Source organism: Liolophura sinensis, chromosome 1 (genome assembly GCF_032854445.1).
Source record: "Liolophura sinensis isolate JHLJ2023 chromosome 1, CUHK_Ljap_v2, whole genome shotgun sequence".
Taxonomy (NCBI): Eukaryota; Metazoa; Mollusca; class Polyplacophora; order Chitonida; family Chitonidae; genus Liolophura; species Liolophura sinensis.
Window position 1 is genome coordinate 33,273,870 of NC_088295.1, and position 24,522 is coordinate 33,298,391.

General features: G+C 37.3%; 1 protein-coding gene across 1 annotated transcript; it reads left to right on the forward strand.

Annotated features, from left to right (window-relative positions):
- Positions 1 to 8,288: 8,288 nt before the first annotated feature.
- LOC135481794 (protein phosphatase 1 regulatory subunit 7-like) lies at positions 8,289 to 23,356 on the forward strand. The gene is made up of 16 exons (XM_064761509.1): positions 8,289 to 8,604; positions 9,604 to 9,814; positions 10,200 to 10,289; positions 10,709 to 10,780; positions 11,103 to 11,161; positions 11,639 to 11,691; positions 11,999 to 12,141; positions 14,705 to 14,863; positions 15,381 to 15,436; positions 15,980 to 16,103; positions 16,323 to 16,448; positions 17,074 to 17,140; positions 17,683 to 17,764; positions 18,585 to 18,701; positions 22,132 to 22,198; positions 22,679 to 23,356. The coding sequence occupies exons 1-15, from the start codon at positions 8,381 to 8,383 to the stop codon at positions 22,181 to 22,183; spliced, it is 1,635 nt and encodes a 544-aa protein (XP_064617579.1). The 5' UTR covers positions 8,289 to 8,380; the 3' UTR covers positions 22,184 to 22,198; positions 22,679 to 23,356.
- The last annotated feature ends 1,166 nt before the right edge of the window (positions 23,357 to 24,522 follow it).

Here is a 24,522-nt window from a genome sequence, read left to right on the forward strand (position 1 = left end):
TCTCTATACAGATTGATATGCACAAGCAGAACAATCACAATACAACCACATTAGCCCACATACCCTCACGCCATGCTCTTTGTGCGATGGGCTTATAAGTGCGTCTCACACTCCGTACTTATCTCTAATCTCAAACACATGTACACGCAATTTCACAGATGTCTATACAAGCTATATTCAGTTCTGACAATCCATAATAATAGTTGGCATGGTTGCTTGGGATAATTTGGGCTGTATTATTTGAAGCTTCATAACCACGCATGCTGGGAAACTAAATTGTTTTTAACTTTACTTAGCAGGATACTCAAGTTTTCTAAAAGATACTTTATTATTTTAATGATATTTCACCGTATAACATGCACAACAAAATGACAATACTGCACAAATGGCTGATGTGAGTCGAGGTAGCCATCTTGAGAATTTTATCCAATCAAACACGTTGCTATCAAAATGCGCGCCCTAAGCTGTGACGTAGCCTTTACAAGTTCACTCCATGGAGTGACATATGATAACATAGGACTACCTCGACATCATTTTGAGATCGTTTACAACGATTTAGCTACCTTAAGCCGAAGGTCTGTATCATTTACAGACCACCACAGACATAAAACCAGTTGATTTACAAGCCGTCTAATATTCAACGACGGTATCAAAAATTGACGATGACGGTGTCAGACAGTAGCACACCGTCTCGGCCCAAAACGCATTCATCTCCCCAAATACACTTTTTATCTTTAGTTTTAGCGTTTAGTCAGCAGTTTCTCAATAACAAATATCAAAGTCTGTGCAAAATTCATTCCAGATGCCGAAGGTTTATGAAAATGACAAGAGGGCATCTTACAGAGAACGCATAAAATTAATTAAAGCTTGTGTTAAATGTTGCTCCTTTGTCTTTTTCGCATACCATGGATGTTTTTCTGTGTTTTTTAAATATAAAAAACAATAAAATTACTGACACACCGTTTTCAAGCTGAGGTGCTTTCTTTGATGTTGGGAATACATAGGTCAGCACTGCTTTCATTTTAGAAGCCACCGCAACAAAATTGAAGCATAAAATCCAGTGACAATTAACTACCTTGATCAGTCTCAGTGATGCTTAGATCTACTTTTGTTTTGTTTCAGAACTGAGCATGAATCTAGTCGTAAAACAATCCAATTGTAATTTTGTAAACATTTAATAGGGGTCAAAATCACCAGCACAACCCCTTCGAAGGCAACGACCTCAATCAGGAATACTCTGGCAGTGCATCTCCAGCTGGGCTATTCAAACAGGTTCCTTTTAAATGATATAGTAGGCCTACTGTATCAACAGTTCAAGCAGTGGAAGAAATATTCTTCCAGTATGCCCGAAGTGTGCATGGCGTCATTCATGAGCAGGTAACACTGTTCAAATACCTGCTCATGAGCAAATGTAGTCACATTCATTGAAATCGTTGATAAATCAAGACCAGAGAAAACATGCTTAGAATGAGATTCGAACTCAAGATGATTAAATGATTTTCACAAATTCAACATTTTAGTGCAATATACTATGCTAGACGAATCAATGTTTCGAAAGCTACATGTAATTACAACCATTGCCATGAATACATCAACTATAGATATAATTACTTATACACTGATAAATAAATATATGCTTCGAAACAGACATTCATATACCAGCCGTCAACCAATACTGAGTGAAATCAGTATTCAAAATTGTGTATCACGCTTGAATATAAGTTGTCGAAAGCCAGCGTTATGTAACTTGTTTTTGGTTTATCATTATAGGTAGACCTAATCATGCTTGTGTCTTAGATGTCACACTCATGATACTTGTGTGTAGTATAATCCTTTTATACGAAAAGAATGACATATGCATGAAAGTACACACGCAATTATTCTATGCTTAATTCGATTTTGCAAATGAATTACTTAAAATGCTAGAATTTTATATAATGTATCACGCAGCAACAAAAGACAGCGGGGTTTCATTCATTTACATTGTTTCTAAATATCCGTAGGTACATATATATATGCGAAATTTTGGTTTCATATATAATTACTCATACAGACTTGCATATGCACCTGGTGAATATAACGCTAGGCTTATCAATTTGGAAAAACCAGACTGACACCTCCGAAGACACTGCATTGAGGAGAGGAAGTTGCCATGTCAACGAACAATTATTCACAGCAAGATATCACTGAGAAGACCTCTGTTTAGCTACTCCACTCGCTGTATAGTCCTACGCTCAATTTACTGACTGGTCTGCTCCATGACCTGCATTTGGACATACGACCGAAAGGTCATAAGTTAACCTTGGAATAATGACAAAAATTTAAGTCAAGATCACAATCCTTAATCAAAAAGTTTCATTTTCTCTGTATTTGTTCCTTGTTGTCGCCAATGGACAAGTGTGTTGGAAAGTCCACAAATGACCTGTATTGCTAGCTACAGTTCGTGTAATGCGAAATCCCGTTTCTCAACGTGAATTTTTGTTCAAAATGATAGCACTTACACCAATAACGCGCAAATCTCGCTCCAGAGCGTGATTTCGCCTTACATGTTTGTCGCACCATATACATGTACATCGAACCACAAATATGGCGGATGGCCTGCGTTGTCACCAATCACCATTTTACTCTCTAAAAGTAAATAGTGTACAAAACATAAACAAGATGTGTAAAGATACGTGTTAAATGTAACAAATTTGCACAGGCAATTTGCACAGGTACCAGATATAAACAGATTTGTGTAGCTAGGCTACCCTTTAATTGTGTCAAATTGTTAACCTGTGGTCTATATACATTGCCAGCCGCATATACGTACCAATTGTACAGCGAGTAGTTCGTGGTATTTAGTAGCGAATTTGAAAAAAAAATGTAGCAACAATGAAGGAACCATGCCACCTTTGTATACAGTCATATGGTTCTATGAGTAATCCCGGTGTCAGATGTACGCCGTTCCAAACTACGGCCTAAATGGGAAGTATTTTAATTCCTTCAATACTATTCTGGTCCGAATGTCTGGTCCGAATGTCTGGTCCGACCATGTCTTTCAGGGTCCAAAATAAAAGAAGTGCACATGATCACACGAGAACCACTGACCGCTTATTTTCACAAATTCTCGAGAGCGGCGAGAATCTATATAAAAAGTTGAAATGAGCAATGAGTATGAAACTAAGAATACCTGTTGGTGTGCGACAGAAAATGTACTGAATAATTTATATGAGTTCTACGTAAATATAATTATTGTAAAGATTTCGTAAAGTGGAATAGAGAAGCTACACCTGATAAAACATATTTACACTTTCTATGGAGGGTATATTTAATAAGCAAATAGGCACCCTGTTTGTGGCAAAGTGATTTAAACATTTCCTCCCAATACGAGAGTGTACTTTAGCTTTATTACATTCATAAATGCATAAGTCTCCATATAACGCTAGATTTATAAAATGTTTTCAGTTGTATAGCCATTCTTTCGTCAACCCTTTTTGCAGCGACTGTTCTAAATGATGTCAAATTCGATTTAATACAGATACTCCTTCAGCCGTCCATTGCATATGTATATGTTCTCCACAACTAAAAACATCTTCAGTACAAGAGGCTAATGTCTCCTATAGAGATGTTTTCCCTTGGGTGTTCTCTATTCTCAATTTAACATCATGTTTACTGCATTTCTTTTCCGCGTTTTGTGACAAGATTGAATTTTTGGACCCTGGCGTATTGTCGGTGCCGATAGAAGTACGATAGTTTATATAGCATTATTGCAAGACCATATTTTACCGGTATACACTGGAGAGCGAAGATATTTTTGTCTTCTTTGCATATGCAAGAGCCTAGGCCTATATATTCGTTATAGTTGCATGACTTAAATAGCATATGGACATTACAAATAAGTGGGCAAACTATCATCATATTAGAGATTCCCAAGAGACAAAAAAATGTGCTGTAATGGAAAGTGTGAGTGCTCTATTCATTCCATGAAATTTGCATTTTATTTCTTCAAACCAATCATATTAACTTCTAGATATTGCGTCTTACAGATTCCGTTTTATAAAAGCAGAACTACTATGCATACCGAATGTGAGGAGATGCATCAAGTTAGATTCGACAGGGACATTATTATTTATTAAAGATGGAAGCAATTCCTGCTTTCGGATGAAACGTTTTTTCTTTAGTTACATTACTAATTGTCGTTACCGTGACAACGGATAAATGCAAAACGGTCATCGCTGACTCCTAAAGCCACAACGTTGCTGTCGCGGCAGGTATCCGCTGAATAACGAGAGATGCTTGAATCTAGCCCGTCCATACTTGTTGGGCTGCGGCTTCAAGTCAGCCTGGAGTAGTTTGCCAGGTATACGTAGTCGACACAGCAAAAGGAAAATGTCGCTCCCGTTTTTTCGACACATATGTACCTGTGCCCGATACCCCAAAGAGAGTTTTGACTTAAGTAAAATATTTGAAATATGATTTTAGAGTTTATTTTTGAACCCTGTAAATTAAATTTTGACCACCTCATCAATGTTATCTTAAGACAAATGTGTCAAAATGTCAACTTCCAATTACGAAAAATAAATATTGTGACACGTTTTAAATTTTGACTTAAGTTAGAAATGTTTAATCTGTCCCTGAATGAATGCCATCGTACAAATAATTGCTTAGATATTTGCCTGTGGCGTTTTCTAAAAAATTAACACATACGTGCATCCTTATCTGTACATGAGAGGTGTGGGCATCCACATGCGTTCTGTGGCTGAGCGATTACAATGCTTATAACTGTTAAATCGTCGGACACACCAGACATATGGTTCAATAGTGACTGAGATCCGGCTGTCTATACACAGCTATCCTTCAGATATAAAGTTTGTTTGAGTTATAGGCTCACCTTGCACTGCGAAATATTAACGCACCTAATTAGTTATGCACCAGTTATTTGCCAAAGACAACTTAGTTTACCCGAGCACTATGGTTTCCTCCATTCGTGAATATAACTGATGACAATCTGATGACAATTTTAGAACATTAAAGATATTTATGTCGACAAAGCGTTGCATGTTTAATCGGTTTTCCATCGGCGCTCCACTGGGTCCGCAACATTCGCCTGTCTTGGATCCAAATTTTACATAAGTTCGTACAGCATTTATTTTGTCGATGTCGGGCATCGGCTCAACACAGGAACTTCCAAAAGTCCACAAGACTGATATCGTCCCCAAAATCAGGCCTTTTATAGACACTATATGGGCTCCACCCTACTGAAGGCAGGTACTTAAAACATGTTCTAAAACCTCAATGACTATCAGCTAAAAGATGTACACGTGATGCTTTAGAACGCAGTATGCAGAAATCACTTTCTCTGTATTTGAAGATGGATAAAGATTCATCCTTTAATTTTGAATCTTTATGTACCAACTTTCCCTTAAAAACGACTGTCAGTATTGTTTTGGAAAAAACTTACAAGAAGAAACTTACGCGTGACGTCAAACTGCGTAAACCAACCCTCAGAAATTTGATCTGAATTCTCCTACATCAAGTCTATTTTCCTTTCACAGTCGACTCTGTAAATATAATGGTGTCTCAGTGCGTTCTCCCTTAGCCCCAACCTTGGCCTACATATATTTAGCAGCTAATTAGGACAACGCCAAATTGATAATCTTATGCAACCTACACGTAATATTATACACTTGCCTCATCCAAACCTCATGATTTCAGTCTCGTTCTGGATAAACGGAATTCCTTTCGTCCACAGTTCAATATTATCTATGAATATTTTACATAACAAGACTTAGTCCATTTTCTTGATTTAAATTTAGGAAACGTATACCCACACTGTGCTGTACATCCATGCAGGCAGTTTCCAACCCCGGAAAGACAAGATAGCCTAGAAGATTGGTAAGTATTAGTATAGCCTTAGTAAGTATTAGTATCTATATAATACTGTAACACTGTAATAAGGTCAAAACATGACTGTCACAATGCACTGACTACATGTGTCTAACCTGGAATGGTGTGAAAACATCCACTTCTGATAATACCAAAGGCAAAACTACTACTGAACACAAACGGTTTTACGATCACTTCAGTTGTTTAGGCTGCAGTGCGAAGTCCATGTAGGCCCCTATGCTTGTCGGAAATATAGAACGTTGCTTAACGGAAAGACTCAAAGAGCACGTCACTGGATCTACAGACCCGTCCAAGCGTATGAGTTAAAAGATTGCTATAGCCTCATATATAGGTTTCAAACCCGACATTTGTTATTTGGCTTCAATGCGTGTAAAAGTCTGGCAAAAAATTTTCTGAAGATCAGGGTATTTCTGCCTGCCACACCATGCGCTTTCAAGCTAAACATTGCATAAACATTCAAACTGTATTTAATTAGTGTTCAGAGGATTACATTATTGGTGCCACACAGCTGCATCCAAATACATGTACGCGAACATTTACCTATATAAGTCATTCTATATGGTTAAGTAATATTGCTTAAAAAGATCTTTTACACGAAAACTGGGGCCTCCGTGGCTCAATCGGTTAGCGCGCTAGCGCAGCGTAGTGACCAAGAGGCCTCTCACCAATGCTTTCGCCGTGAGTTTAAGTCCAGCTTATACTGGCTTCCTCTCCGGCCGTACGTGGGAAGGTTTGCTAGTAACCTGCGGATGGTCGTGGGTTTCCCCCGGGCTCTGCCCGGTTTCACCCACCATAATACTGGCCGCCGTCGTATAAGTGAAATATTCTTGAGTACGGCGTAAAACACCAATCAAATAAATAAATAAATACACGAAAACTTATGTTAGTAGTGGATGACTTATTTATTGTATGTACACTTATACTTACTTGAGTAGGCCTAAACATCTTAGAATATGATTTCCAGTGGTAAATGTTTACTTAAAGTTTTGCTTATTTGGATGCGCAGCTGTGTGGCACAAGTCATGTATAAACGTGTGTCAGAAAACTTTTTACAATTTAGGGACTTGATATTCTCACAAACTCACTCTCTGTGATGGTTTTCAGTTGTGTATATGCAAGACACATTGTAATATATCGTACTACGGTGACCAGGCTTGCCCCATATGTCTTCTCCACACAGCATAGCACAAAAAGCCAGCTACGAATTGGCCTTGTTCGTATAGCTCTCCTTCTTCCTTCTTTCTTTTCCCTTGCTATTTCTTTGTGGCTGTAATCTGGTTTCACTAATGCAAACTTTGCTCAACTTCGTCTTGAGTATAAATTGTTGGTTTTCTGAAATGCGCCCTAGCTGTATGGCATAAGTTATGGTAAAGATTTATCTTAAAGTACGTTGCGGTCCGCTTATGTATTTTTTGTATAGCACATATATATATATAGCCTACTCATGCACATACATATATATGTAGGGGCCTCCGTGGCTCAGTCGGTTAAAGCGCTAGCGCAGCGTAATGACCCAGGAGTCTCTCACCAATGCGGTCGCTGTGAGTTCGTCCAGCCCATGCTGGCTTCCTCTCCGGCCGTATGTGAGAATTTCTGTCAGCAACCTGCGGATGGTCGTGGGTTTTCCCCGGGCTGTGCCCGATTTCCACCCACCATAATGCTGGCCGCAGTCGTATGAGTGAAATATTCCTGAGTACGGCGTAAAACACCAATCAAAAAAAAAAAAAAAATCATATATATGTATACATTAACGGCTCAGAACAGAACTCGGGACTAATTTATTTTTTCTCCGGGATTTATCTCACACGTAACGAACACCTAGAAGAGACATTTAAAAAAGCAATTTTTTTCAAAAGGCATTCCAAATAATAATGTCGGGATATATCTCGCGGTCCATGTGACACATGTTTCACTCAAAGGGGCTTGCTTTCAACCAGAACTCTCAAACAGACCATAGAGGTAGAACTCTACCTCCATGTAGGCCATGTATGCGAGCTTTCCAGTGGTAGATCACGACATAGGTCTACCTATCCCCGACGACGACATAATCGTGCAATTACCAGTCAGTGTTTCTTCATGACAGGCCCATATTTTCACACATGTATGCACAAGTACATATTGTACATGTTCGAAAATGTGGACATAGCTAAGCCCATACATATGAATGCATGCAGACCTCTAAAATGCATGTAGTTTTGCACATATAATGTAGACCGGTATACATTATATAGGTCTAGAAAGTAGAGAAATGTGCAATTCTCTCAGTCAGTGTTGTTTTCGACACGTCTGATAATTCACAATATCAACACGGTGCGAGTTACGCGAACACGTGAACGGAAATTTTAACCAATCGTGTAGAGGGAAGTAATTCACTGCGGCTTGGCAGATGTACACAACATGGCGTCTTAGTATCGTAAACAAATGGATTGACTGAGGAAGAATAATCCGGTTTAGATCATTAATTGTGAGGTTAGAATGTTAAACCTTTGACATGATGAATGCGAAAGTAAAATCTGTGCTGAATAGTTCAGTACCGAGCTCATTAGGTCAGCCTGTAGGGGTGTTTCCAGTCATGAGGCCAGATCGTCCTCCTGTGCCGTTGTCACGGGCCACAAAAATCAGCGCAACTCGTGATGGGTCTGGTAAAGAAACCCACCATGGCCACAGAAAACACACCTCTGCGACAAGCAGACGTAGAGATACGAGCCAAGATCGGTAAGTTTCCCCGAAAATTTGTCTGGTGACCGTTATTTCTGATTTCCGTTAGTTAGGCCTATGTCAAAAAAAAATTAGGCCCTAAAAAAAATAAAAAATAAATGCTGCTATGTAGTCCTACTCTGTCTCCGTAGTCAAGCAGCCTTCTGTGTCCAACTCAGTCAGGTAGTATGCATATATATGTGTACATATACATGATCGAATTCATCAGTGAATTGACATCACTTAATTAATACCATGATACATCACCCTAAACTTTACAATCCCCGGCTTTCAACTTTATAGATGCATGTATATTGAAAGGCGTGAAATGCTGCAGTGCCATGAATTAATCTCTGAACGAATGCAGCTGCCAAGTGATGTAACGATATACTTCATAACACTGCACCATGCAATCTTGATAAGTAATTATGTATCAAGATATTGTTATTTTAGATCATCTGGCAACAAATGTGGAACAAAATTTCAGACTGAACTGATTGATTCATTAGGCAAACACTTTCAGTAGCATGGGTTGTTAACGTGAGCCTCAGATATTTAAGGTTAGGTAACAAATTTATGAACACTGATAAAAGTTACAGATTTATGGTCCTAAACAGTATTATGTATAGTTTTACACCAGTACATTTCTTCTGTGGCCAGTGGAATAAAACTAGTCAGATTACTCTGCCTAGAACTGCCATACTAATGTACCACCTAACAACTTGACTAATTCTAGTCAGTGTACGTTCCTGGCATTTAAAAACTTAATTTAAGAGGTAAATCACATTTTCTGTTTAAGCTAGTTTGTGGGCCGTACCTTTAATTCAATACCATTTTTAAATATCCATGGTTTGATTTCTTAAAATTCCCAAAGCTTTCTTCATTCTCATTCTAAATGGTTTTAAGCCATATGCCATATATTGTTTCATCATTATCAATATGTGGCCATGTCTATTTTATCTTGCTTTTATTTGCTTATTCATATTACTTATTTGCCTGTTGTTGTTTTTTTTTCAGTCAAAAAAGAGGCAGAAGTATAGACAGAATTCGGGCATTGCCTGGAGTTTCTCAAAAGACACAGCTGAGGAGAGATGAAAGTTATGATGGCAGTGACATAGGGCAAGATGTGAGGTTTATAAACATCTCAGATGATGATGGGGCATCGTCCAGGCTATCTGATGGGAAAGATGAGAGAAGAAGGCTGCAGATGATCAACCCTGAGCAGCTGGTGAGTACGTAAATCTAACCCTGCTATACCAATGTTTAACGCACATACATGTAGGCCTACATGCACATATGTACATTTACACATTTGGTGTTGTTTCAGATGGACCCAAGAATTGTGTGTGTACATGTTACATGTATCTATGCATGGGAGTGAATGAGTATGTATTTTAATGTACACCACAGTATAAAACCAGTGAAAACCAAGCAAGTGTACACATTAGACATTGGTTCACACATTTTCTGTTAGTTCAGTATTGATGGTTATTAACTTATATAATGAAATGCAGCTGTTGATTATGGTAAGAGATCAACACATCTAGTTTTGTCTGATTGTAAATAAACAACAGTGTTTATAACCTGTCTTTCTTCTCTTCCATTTGCTGCAGTTAAAAGAAAGTCAGGAAAGTGATTACAATAAAGTGTATGAGGTGAACCTACATGCCTGTGAAATAGGCCAGATAAATTTTCTGGACCAGGTGAGCTATCCCATACACCCCAGTATCTGTACCTGTACTATATGTATTATGCAGTTCATCATATACTATGGAGATGTATATATACATGCACATCAGATTTTCCTATCTTTTCGCAAGCATTTCCTGGAACACTGGTTTGAAACAGTGAAGGTTTAAGTATGAGAGAATTACTACATGAGGAACCGTTATAAAGCACAGACATGTACTAGTAGAATATACTTTTTAGGGCATACAGTGTAAAACACTTGTCAAGTATATGATGTAAGTCAGTAATACCAGTTTGGGATTGGGTAGAAGTTGCTAAAGGTATATAAAGTACTGTTGAGAATTATTATTATGAATATGTTCATTGTTTTAGATTATACAGGTTACATGTATTGATAGCTTGTTAATAAAGTTTTGTTTGCTTTCCTTTATAGTTTAAGAAGTTGCGTGTCCTAGACTTATCTTGTAATGAGATTGAAAAGATAGAGAAGTTGGAAAATAATCAGGTAGATGTGGCTTATTTAAATTTCACTTTTTTCACATGATAACAGTTTCTTTGATGTAACTATATGTAACCCAACTCACAAGCCTTTAGTATATGAGTAAATGCTAGTATACCATAAAGTCATGTAGTTCTAAACTTCTTGTACCAGCACATGTTGTATACAATAATTGATATTTAATAAAAAAGCTTCATGTATTAGTATGACAACTTGGAATATACATGTATGTTTTTAATTGATGGCAATGTTTTAACATAGAGTTGGGTATGACATGATAACCATGGTTTCACATGTTTGTGCTTCTGATCAGTATGTCATTTTGCAGGATTTACGAGAACTGAAACTTTATGACAACAAGATCAAGACAATTGAAAACCTTGACAGGTAAATAAACAGGTACATTTACATGTATATGTGGATAATTCATTTGAAAAATGGAGTTAACAAGTATTTATCTGACTGAATCTTACATTTATTGACAATTGATTAGGTTTGAATATTAATTTAGTATCCTGATATGGACAAACACATCAATTTTAATTTATGTACATACTGCTGATAGTTTCCTTGCCTATGACCTATGAGGTCATGTGTTTGATTCTTGCTCTTACTGGTTTGTCTGATGGGTCACATCAGGAGTTGGTTGGGTTACTTGGCAAAGTGCTGTGGTTTCTATTTCCTCCACACATAAACCTGGACTTCTCCATTAATATGAAATAATAAAAATTCCGTATGGTTTAGAGCATCATATAAATAAAAAATTACATATTGAAAATAAAATGTTATGTTTTTTTTTTGTTTTTTGAAGGTTCTACTTTAATGTACGATTAGACTGACATTGGTTTGATTGTTTTTTTGCAGGTTAAAAGACCTGTGTCATTTACAGTTACAACACAATAAAATACGGACTGTCGGTAAGCATGAGATGTCAACAGATGTGTTGTTTAATTCTGACATGCAAATACTATATATAAAGATATAAAAACACTACCTTTAATTAGAAAATAATATTGACAAGCATTCCGTTTCGTTTGTAATCTTTCCTTTCATAGTGTTTCTGTAATAAAGTTCTCCTTGTATTCGTATGTTGCTGGTTAAAAGTTTTAAAAGATTTAAAAGCTTGACTAATTTATTTATTGGTGAAACTATATGCAGAATGTTGGTTTATGACTTATGTTATGAGAATGTATTTGAAATATGTGATAAAAATGTCTTTTTCAGGGAAGGGCTTAGGTTACCTGAAGAAACTAAAGATATTAAGACTGGATAACAATCAGCTTTTGAAGATAGAGCCATCAGAGCTAGCGGGTAGTTCTCAAGTCACCACTCTAGATGTTAGCAGTAATAAGCTGGACAGTCTCACAGTAAGTGCTTGTTCCCAGATTACAGCTCTAGGTGTTGGCAGTAACAGGCTGGGCAGTCTCACATTAAGTGCTTGTTCTCAGATAACCATTATAGATGTTAGCAATAACAATCTGGAGAGTCTCACAGTAAGTTCTTGTTCTCAGATAACCACTCTAGATGTTAGCAATAACAATCTGAATAGTCTCACAATAAGCGCTTGTTCTCAAAATACCACTCTAGATGTTAGCAATAACAATCTGGACAGTCTCACAGTAAGTGCTTGTTCTCAGATTACCACTCTAGATGTTAGCAATAACAATCTGGACAGTCTCACAGTAAGTGCTTGTTCTCAGATTACCACTCTAGATGTTAGCAATAACAATCTGGAGAGTCTCACAGTAAGTGCTTGTTCTCAGATAACCTCTGTAGATGTTAGCCTAACATGCTGGACAGTCTCACAGTAGTTGCTTGTTCTCAGATTTCCACTCAAGGTGGAAAATCTCACAATAAGTATATATAATGTTCTCTAGTCACCACTGTAAATCTGAGAAGTGACATTTTTGAAAATCAGAGAAAAAGTATATACGCTTTAGTGACCACTGTAGATTACGGTTATTTGTTCTGGTGTAGTATTTTGGCATGGGGAAGCAATTCTGCTGAGAAGCTTCAAATTAACTCACATGACTCTTGACACAGATACATGTGTATAAGTGTCCAGCTGGTTTCTGCAGAGGGTTGAACGGAAGCATCATACCTCTGTATTGTGGAGAGTGTAACTCATCTAATTATCTACATGTACACAATATATGCCTTCTCATCATTTCTCATCTGTATTGAGCATGATGATCCTCTCTTAAGCAAGCAGTAACTGTATTTTGTTAGTCTCAGTTGCTGAAACATTGAAGTGTTTTCAGATTCATAGTGTGAATCCGACCAGAATCATCAAATAATCAGTTTCACAGTAAACTAAAGTTCATGTCTCTTTTCATGTTGCAAACCTGATACAAACTGATCAGTGCAGTTTTTCGATGTTCTGAGATATCAATCTGTGTTCCAGCAGTAACATGCTGCACAGTCTGGCACTTTCTTAGTACACCTTTTAGCCATGAACAGGGAATTCCTAGATCTTCCTGATGTTGTTTGACATCGGTGACAATAAGCCTTCGGCAACGCTCGTGGAAATGTTGGCCTAGTCCTAGACTTGAAGACTACTTATTTTTTATCAATATGGGGACAAATCCTTGTGTCACATGTGGGAAAATTTGACAGTAACTTGTCACAAATCAGCGGGTTACCCTGGACACTCTACATGGTTGTCTTGACTATGTCGCGACTGACCGTCATCATAAAATGAAAACAACAATCAAAGAAACAAATAAACTCTCACCTTCTCACAAACTAAATTGTCCTCTGCAATAACCGGCTGAACATTGATATCTGTGCCATCAATGATGTGAGTTTGCAGCTATATCAAAATTCAAGGAGACTGTTATGGCAGTTGGAATTTAAAGATCTCACAGCATTGTTAGGACATGTTCTTACATTATTCCTGCACATCTTCATGGTCAGTCATAAGATGGATAATATCTCTGGGCCTGTACATGTATATGATAGGGTATATGTATGAAATCATGTGCCTGTACATGCACAATCCATTGTGCACACTCTGAGAAATTCAAATTTTCAGGTTTTTGTTGATAATTTGAAGCTTGTAAGTTGGGGATTGATACACCAAGTTGATAGCTACATCGGATTTTTCCTGCAGTGTTCCCCAGCCACTTACACGCACATGACCACGATAAATATTTCCTCCAAAACGTGAAAAGGAACTTCTGCCTTTTGCCGTTATGTTTGCTGATTTAATGAGAATTGTGAGCAGGTGAACGTTTTAGATCATGTTTCCTGATGATCATCTCCTTATTACATTTCCCAACTGTGCCAAGCCCTGAGCACCTGGTTATAATGGGAAGTTATCTATGTTCATAGAAGAGATGATTTATTGAATGAGAATAGTATGCTGAGATGGCCAATTTAGAGACTCATTTGCTGAAGAACTGTCCTGTGCTTGAAGTTGGTGTAATATACGATTGTCGTGTACTGTTAAATATCAAAGTAAATCAAGGCTCGAATGTGTAGTCTGTCATTGTATTGAGATCAGAAGTATAGTGACTGATTTTAACGTACATGTAGACATATTTTAACACAAATGTACACATACATGTACCTGAGTTGGCTTCCTCAATCAGCTTCCTTTAACATTGTCTGGACAGTAGACTTGACAGAACATTTTCCTCTTTTGCAGAATCTATAATATTCAAATGATTCTAAACTTCGAAAAAAGCTTAAGTCCAGCTCACGAACTCCAGATATGTGGAGAGGCCTCCCATCAAGCTGCGAATGGTTGAGGGTGTCCATCAGGGCCTTCCCGATTCCCTCTTACCGTAATGCTAGCAGCCATCAGTATAAGCAAAATATTCTTGCGTGAAATACCACTTTAATAAATAACTTGTAGACATATTAATTATATTTGTTGGTGACATCATATTGTCTTTAAGATTAGCCTGTGATATTTTTTTTTATTAGGCATTAAACAGCTTACCAAATTTGGAGGAGCTGTATGCTACAAATAACAGGCTGAAAGCCCTGAGTGATTTGGGTCGTTGTCGTAAACTGCAGGAGGTAGATCTGTCCTGTAACAGGCTCACAGATCTGTCCGGCCTGAAGGGTCTTCCTCATTTACAGGTGAGTATTATTTTTTGAATGGATTTAAATAAAACTAGCTACCTCAGATGTGTGCGTTTTCCATATATATCTTCATCCACCTCCCAAATTAGAAATAGGAAGGAGATTTGGGAGTCTTCAAAATATGTTTGGTCAATTCTTAGTTTTATTTACATACATGTACAAAAAAAGCATTGTTATGTGGATTTGTTATATTCAAGCATGCTTCCTGAATTCTTGGTTCTAATTTTTCATGTATTTTATTCACCGGGGCTTTTTGTGATGGTTTATTAATGAACTTTAAGCGGCATGCTGAAAAGGCGTTAGTGTGGTTTAGGGAGCATTCCTGGCATTACTTGTTCGTGCAGATCTCATGTCTGTATGCATGTACTGATGATTTAGTATTATGGAGTCTGGTGTCTGCATGCTGCTATAGACGATGCTTCATTGATGTGACACCAACACTAATCATGCTTATTGGCTCTGCTAATTAAGACAAATCAAATCTTGAAATAAGAAACAATTTCTGTTTAAACAGATCCTGAATGTCTCTAGTAATCATTTGACATCTCTCAAGGAAGTTGGCAAATTAAAGTAAGTTGTTCTGTGTTTTGATAGATCTTTTTAAACCATTTAAATTTTATCTTTTTGTCATGTTTGTGTATATGGACAATTTATAATGTGTTACATGTTTCTATTAAACATGCTATTTGTTTGGTAACAGAAAAGGACATTATAAATCCACTAAGTGTAACTGTTACTTTCTCAAATAAAATACATGTACATTGTTGACAAAGTTCATATAACTGATGCAAAGTGAATATTGTCTTTGTCTTGGAATACTGTATTCCCCTAAAGTTTGGTGTGCTAAAATGCCCTTTCAAAATCACATAAAATGATACTTTTGATGCAAACACCTAAGTATTTTTTAATGAGGAATGACTCAAAGTTCACAAAAAAGTGACCCCGAAAAGTTGATTAATCAGTCAGTCAAGCAAAGTGTGTCATTTGAAAAATGCTAAACTAGGGGGAATACAGTATTTATGAAATCATGACAAGCATGTCATGGTGAGATTGTGACACATATGCATTCTAATGAAAAAAGATTGTGAAAATACCTTTGTGATTCATTTTCAGATGCCTGCAGGAATTGTCTTTGTCAGACAACAAATTTGATAATGTGTCTTCCTTCACTGATCAGTTTCCTAACCTGGAAATATTGAACATCAGCAATAATAAATTGCAAGATTTAGACAATGTGGTAAGAATCAATTATATTTTTTAAAATTTTGTCATCTTTTTACACAAATTATACAGTGTAAGGTGCTTATTACAGTTACATACATGTATACCATGATTAGTTGTGCAGGCAATTGTGACTGTAGTTCTTTGCAAACTTCAAATCCCTGGCTTCATGCTTTTGTACTGCTGTTTGCTTTTACACATTAAACTAATTTTGTCACATACTTGTGTCTTGCAGATTGTGTTGAAAGACCTGTTGTCATTGGTAGAGCTATATGTGAGTGGTAACCCATGTACAGACCAGGCAGGCGGCGGTCATCCTGACATACACACAGCATTGCCACAGCTGGAAATCCTGGATGGGGTATATCGGTTACATTCAAACTCTGCTTAGCTAATTATGTCAGATGTAGTACTCGCATTTGTCTTGAAAACGTCTGTAGTTCTTATGATGCATTTGTGGAAATATAAATGCCTGGCATTGCTGAAGTATTATTGAGACAATTTACAGTATAAGTAAGTCATAACTTTATGACTTTTACCAGTCATTTAAACTTTCATAAGGCATTTTATGTTAAAACATTTGCTGGCCGTACATGGGAAGGTCTGCCAGATATCTGCACATGGTCGCGTGTTTCCCCTTCGCTCTGCTCGGTTTCCTCTTACCATAATGCTGGCGGCCATGGTATAAGTGAAATTTCCTTGAGTACGGCGTAAAAAAACCAATCGAATAAATAAATCAAATAAATTAAAACATTCGTAGGTTTTGTCAGGGCTGTGATGTGTATGTGGAAACATAAATGTCTTAAGTATTCAGATAAGTTACAATAAAAAGTCATATTTTTGTTATCAGTCATTTTAACATTATAAGATAGGACAACAATAATATTCTGTTTGTGATCCATAAGTGATTACTTCAAGTTAGGTCGTCTTTACCCTATTGTTGCTTTGAAATATAATCACTTTTCTGTGTAACTGTATGGTTTTAGGTTACACTGAAGAAGTGGTCTGGTACATCATCTGCACCTTTGATGCGGCCCATGTCAGCATCCTCTGGTGAGTCTCAAGCTCTGTGACAAAGTTCAAACTAAAGTAGACCATTGTGTGCATTCTGTACTAAGTTTGAAGCTTGTTGACATAGATATCAGAAAAACATGCTAATTTCTGAACGCTTGAAACTTCTTGACAATAATATTAGCAAAATGAACCAATATTTCATGCCTCTGCTGAGCGTGAGGCCTCTTGACAATGATACATGTAGTATTACAATAAAACAACGCCTTTTTCCTCTGCTGAGTTCAAGGTTTCATGGCAGAGATATAAGTAAAACAGACCAATGCTTGCTTCCTCTGGTTAGTTAGATGCTGGTGTTCTGCTAATCTTAATCCCACTTGCCCTGAGTTCTGATGTGCCATTATCACTTCTTTCAGTTTAATGAATGAGGAAGAAAGGATACTCATACTGTAAATTCAGTTTTGAAATAATGTTCCCCGACTGTCCAAATTGTTTGTGAAGATTAATTTAGCCATATATCAGAATATTTGTACATTGATTTAAGAACATCCTGGTGACGTGTTGTATTAATTAACATGTTTCAGTTGTTAGTGTGCGATATGTGGAGAACCAGATGAAAACCTTGAGTGATGAGCTGCAGTCATTTGAGCAATCATTTGCTAACAGGTCGGTGAAGGAGACATGTAGCTTACATTTATGCCAGATCTTGCTCTATGTACTGTCTGTTACGACTTAACTCATTGAGTTCTTTAAGACCAGTTGCTGTTGTCTGAACAACACACAACACTATTAATGAAATATATACCAGGTGTCCCTGTATACACCTGTTCAAGAAGTAAAATATATTTAATATTTGTTTCTTGCTATGAACATTTTATGCCTTTCCACCTAAAAGGACAGTCAGAGCCAGTGTGCTTTTTCACTCCTGCCATATGTAGAACTATTTTTGCCTGCCGTCTCATTGATTTATATTTAAAAGTATATATATGTAGTTGTGAATAAAATATTCAATAAAATTGCAAAATATATATAAACACCACCTTGCATTTCATAACTTTGTCAGGCAAAGTATGTGTATAGTATTCATATAGATGCCCTCTGAATGGGATCTTTGAAAGTTGAGACAATATTAGGTGGGAAAAGATATCTCCCGTAAAATTGTTAACACACTGGGACATGGAGATGAGGACTGATCCAGCTTGCACAGTATTACAGTCATGCATAGGATCAAAGGTAGACAGTGGTTATGCATTTGAATTACATTAAATGAATAACTGTTTTTCTTTTTTTTTTTTCCATTTCCTGAAATTTCCAAAATAGATATCAAATTCAATGAATCTAAAGATCTTTGAATTGGGTTATGGAGTTTCATTGTGCATTTTTAGATTTGCAATGATCATAACTAGGTCACAATTTCATTTATTCATTATAATAATTGTAAAAGATAATAATTTTGTGCATTTGACAGTGGTCTTTATGTTGATAGGTTTGAATTGTTGAAGACAGTGTATGACAGTTTACCATCAGAGTCCCCGTCAAGAGCAGCCTCTAGACAAGAAGACCAGTTAGAGAATGATAGGCCCAGTACCAGCAGGTGTAGCAGGTGGGTACACACAAAGTACACACATAGTACACACACACACATGTACAAACACTCACTGTCATGACTCTTGTGACTTGTTCAACAGGCAAACTTGACATTTTCAGGGTTGAAGAACAGTTCTGTCATTTTAAATTTATGGCCAGATCTTGCCAACCAGTGTAATGTAGTACATGTATAGTTTTGATCTCAAAATCACAAACTTTTCTACAAAACTTGGCGTCATTGAGGCTAAGCTCTTGGATAAATTGATTTACAGCAAAAACTTGAGATAAACAGAGCTGATCATCATTATGCAGATACAGCGTAGCCCTTCTTGATACATGATGAGAAATTTTTAGGAGTATTTTATGAAGTCCAGAATTTTGGAAATTATCCAAGAACATAGAGGGGAAAATCAAAATTAAAGGTATGCATCACAAGGTGATGAATACTGAGGAGCTCACCAAGGCAGTTGTTGGATGCTCTGTGCTGCATGTAGAGGAGATGTCATTCCCCAATCCCCCACCCAAACCCATACCCTCCACCCTCTACCCCCCCAGCCTATTCGATCTGTCCCCCACAGACTTCTTTTTAACAGAGATCATTGCTGAAAATTCTTTTTGCTCTAGCCTCCACATTGAGATATAATTCTAAAGCGTTTCATGTATCCTTTTAAAGTGAAAGACAGCACCTGACTAATGTTTATATTCACTGAAAGTCTACCATTCAAAGTATCTTAAACTGGCATTAAATATTTTTTTAGTTTTTTCTAACCCAGCAGAAGTTTAGTGAAATTTCGGCTTGACACAGCTTCAGCATGTCTCTATTATCAATAGCAAGATGTCATGTTTACTCTAGCTCTCTGAGGTTGAAGGTATTTTCTGTACAATGGCCTAAGCAGTAGCCCATGGCAGGTACAGCAATGAAGGCTCAAGTGATAAATGTAGTTGTCTTGGAAATTTAACATACTGAAAGAATATTTCTTCGACTGCTTGAACTTTGGATATAATGGGCCTACTATATCATTTACAAGGAACTCCAGAAACCCTGTTTAAGTAACTTAGCTGCGGATGCACGGCCGGGGTTCTGGTCGTTGCCTCCAGAGGAGCTGTGCGCGTGATTTTGACCACTATTAAGTTTTTACAAAATTACACTAGGATTGTTGTATAACTAGATTCATACTCAGCTCGGAAACAAATGGAAATAAATTTAAGCAACACTGAAGCTGATCTAGTTATTCCACTGTCGCTGGATTTTATGCTTCGATTTTGGAACAGTGGCTTCTAAGATGAAAGCAGGGCTGACCTTGTTATCGCAGAAGTCAAAAAAAGCACCTTACCTTGAACCAGCATTTCAATAATTTTACTGCGTGTTAGAAAAGAAAATAGAAAAAAAACATACCTTTTATGTGAGAAAGACGAAGGTGAAAAATTTAAGTTATTTAGTGGTAATAAATTCAGAGAAAAAAAATATATCATAACATTTAATTCATTTTAAGCATTGTCCAGTGAGATGTGGTCTTCTCATTCCCATAAACGTTAAATCACATCCTTACTGAATTTTGCACTGACTTTGATATTATGTAAACTATTGACTTTTATGTCTGTTGTGGTCTGTAAATGATACAGACTTGCCCCACAACACTATGTGAAATGTTCCTTTGCCTGCACAAAACTAAATGATGTCTTATGCAGTAGTTTTGTGTTATTATTATGTATTTGGGGAGATGAATGTGTTTTGGGCCGAGACGGTGTGCTACTGTCTGACACCATCGTCGTCAATTTTTGATATCATCATTGAATATTACACAGCTTGTAAATCAACTGATTTTATGTCTGTAGTGTAGTAAATGATACAGACCAGCCTCACAACACTTTGTGAAATTGCCCTTTGGCTCAGCGTAGCTAAATCGTTGTAAACAATCTTAAAATGATGTCTTCTACAGTAGTTCTGTGTTATCATACGTCCCTTCATGGAGTGCATGGGTAATGGCTACGCCACAGTTTAGGCTGCACAATCTGAAAGGGACATGTTTGATTGGATAAAATTCTCAAGATGGCTGCCTTGGCTCACATCAGCCATTTGTGCAGTAGTATCATTTTGTCCTACATATTATTCTGTAAAATCTCATTGAAATAATAAAGTATGATACTTTTTAGAAAGCGTGAGTATCCTGCTTTTGATTAAAATATGTTTTAGCCAGGTGCTGTCTATGTGCTTTAAATCAAGTGACTTACTGGAAATAGCTCAGACTGTCCCTGTTGAAGATTTCAGGGCCACTGTTGTGAAAAATGTGGTCCAAAGTATGTTGTTGACTTTAGCAGTCCATATATGTGTGCACTGGGTACATTTCTAGTGTTGAATGGTGAAAGCTGGATTTTAACAAGTGACTTTATAAATCAAGGGACCACTTTGGTGGCCTAATAGTTAGAGTGTCTGCCTCAAAATCGGGAGACCAAAGATCAAACCCGGGTCAGGTCATACCACACTTTAAATATGGTGTTTGTAGCTGCCTAGGTTGCACTGAGTGGTTAAGTGCAAGGAAACATGACTGGTTGGCTTGGTGTCAGTGTAATGTGATTGGATTGGGGTGACATGTCTGGTCACATGTCTTTGGCATGATACTTCAGACTGCAGCACTTTGGCGGAATGGACTCACTGTGCCACAAGAAGATACAGAATATATACACACAGCTAACAGTGTCTAATGATTCTTCATCGTCACGTGACTGAAAACTTAAGTACGACGTAAAACCCCAGGCATGCAGACATATTAATCAAGGGTTAGTACAAGGAGTTGTGCAGACGCCATTAATGGAATATATTGTCAGAATACAACTTTAACCAGCAGTCCAAATCTTTGATGATATCAGTCACAATAAGAATTGTTTGACAAATTGAATCAAGAGAAATGTGATGGGTAACTGTTATTGTTTAGTGTGATGGGCATCTCTTCATTAGTTGAGTATTCTCAATAAAGAAATGTGACAGGTAACCATAATTTAACTTGACAGGTATCTCTTGTTTTGTTTCTTTGTGCATGTCCAGTGTGCGGTCTACAGTGTAATGTTTCATGTTTGACAGACATTATATGTATCAATATTTACATGTAAACCAACTAGGCTACTTAAACTTCTCACATAAATTGTATACTATACTATACTACATTAGCGCTAGTGCACCCGCCTAGCATAATGACCCAGGGGCCTGTCACCAATGTGGTCACTGTGAGTCTAAGTAAAGCACATGATGGCTTCCTCTCCAGCCATACATGGGAAGGTCTTCCAGCAACCTGCGGATGGTCATGGGTTTCCCCAGGGCTGTGCTCGGTTTGTTCCCACCATAATGCTGGCTGCCGTCATTTAAGTGAAATATTCTTCAGTGTGGCGAAAACACCAATCAAAGAAATAAATAAAATATATTTGTATTCCCTTTGTCATTTACCTTTCAGCCGGAGCAAGATTAAGCTCGCCATGGAATTTGCAGCTTCACAACAGTTTTAAGGACCAGTCTCCCAGGTAAGATAATCCTAAAACCGAGGTATGGAAGCCACATTGATCCTTGAACATCTCATGCACCTGTTCTGGGGGATATCATTTGTGTAATTCATGTACATGGTAAATTTGTGAACAGAGCAAAAGTCATTGCTGAACTGCAAAATCTGTTTGTATTAACTCTGCCAAAGGGGTGACATATAGTATAGTACATGCACATATATGTACGTGTTTGTCCGCGTTCTTGAATTTGTCTCATATGTTAGTGAAAAAGGTTATACCAGGATTTGGGTGAAATTTCTGCATGTTTTTGCATTGGGCTAAGGGTCAGTTCATTAAAAACTGTTAAGATATCAGTTACACTTAAAGTTGGTCCCTACATGTATATATCCACAGGTGCAATAAATTTTTGAATGTTTCTGCTGATACTGTAAAAGTTGCAAAACTGCTTAACATGTGCTTGATAAGTGCAGTAAAAGGTTTCCATATTGTATTTCGTTTCAGATTGGCAACTAACTGAAACATGAAGAAGCTGTCTATGCCATAATCAAGTCATCCACACACTGCTCTTCATGTCCCCATGCCATTGGAAGGGGGACTTAGTAATACTGCTGTGCTGACCAGATGTGCTGTCAACACGATACTTTGAAAGAGAATGAAGAGATGGCCAATACCTTGCCATTGGGGAGAGTGTGGTTGCGATTGCTTTTTGTGGAGTTTTGTGATTCAAGATGGCTGGGACTCATACTGTGAATGTGATATCAATGCTGTGAACCAGACAGATTCAGGCTTCAGTCTTCTGCTGTGCCATGCTCTCCGTGAATAATAAGTGGGACTTGCATTTTGCTGAGATCAGTTATCCAAAGAAGATTTCCACTGGCCATCAGTGATTTCAAGGAGTGATCAGTTTCATAAAATTAGTGTTGATTTACGTCACAAGTCATATGATCCTTACTTTTGATGGACTTCAGAAAATATGTGCACCTTCTAGTGGATAACCCTAGTGAATTTACAGCCCTTTCTTTCAAACTTGCTCCTTAGAGTATTTCGTACCAACTCAGCTTGTATTCCCTGTTAGGCATCTCGAAACTTTGTTTTGGACATGTCAGATTAATTTATTTGTACACAATGTGATTTTACCCTTTATGTATATATCATTCTTTAAAATACACAATTTTGTGACGCTAATACAGGTGGTTTGTGCTTTCTCTTATTCTATAGCTGCTGTAGAAGTTTTATTTTACCAGCACTTGCACTCCAGTCTGTTTCAGTTACTGCCACTGAGAAAGGGATAAACACCCAGCTAAACAAATAAAACTCTGTGCATGCAGAGAAAACAAGGTCCATCAGTATACGTGTTTAGGTGCAGATTGCTTAATAAAAACCGTGAATTTCTCCCTAACTTGGATCTATCTTTGTATAAATGAAGTATAACACCACAATGGCAATATTTGAACCATCATACTGTGGTGAGGGTTTATCTTTGAAGGCCCAGAACTTTAAAGCACATTCTGAATTCACATTGATAAATTACTTTCAAAATGTGATTTCGAACAGAATTGGCCGACACGTGTTGGAGATTATTTCACAGCCAACATATCATCCCGAAAGTGCCTGGAAACTGCATCTTCAATGAAGTCCCCAAAACAAATTTGAAATCTGTTGCAGCACAGTCTTCACCCACTGATCTCACATGTATATTTTTTAACGAATCTGTCGTACATGTACCTTGTAGCGCCTTCTCAAAGGGCAATAACTCTGCAAGTAACTGGGATTTTTAACATGCAGAATCTGTACGTGCATGAAATCAAATGATATATGAAGTGTAGACAAAAGCTGTCTGAAACTGTATTATATCAGGGCGCTTGCACAAAGGAATCCTATACCTAAGATGATTTGTAAGTTACCATCAAAAATTACAATCGGGTCAACCCTGTTGTAAACATTTACAATTACCCCAAAATTAATGTTAAGCAAAACAAATACTTGCCTTAGATAGACCGTTAGTGTTTTTTAACTCGGTTTGCAAAAATGTGCAAAATAATTGTTAGGAAAAGATATTACGAACATTTTTTCACATGTTGTTGCTAGCTGCTGAATCATTATGATGTGGAACTCTTTTTGAAAATGAAGGCAAGAGAAGTTATTGACCGGTACATTGTCCATTTACTCTGGCTGTCCCTATGTAACTTACAATGACCTCACAATTCCTTCGCAGAAGCTGCATAAATTATTCTAACAATCAACTGTAAACTCAACTGTCGACGATCAATGCTTTGTGCAAGCGGACCAAAGTGGACAAAAAGAAAAGAAGACCATATATTTTATCACAATTTTATTCTAACAAG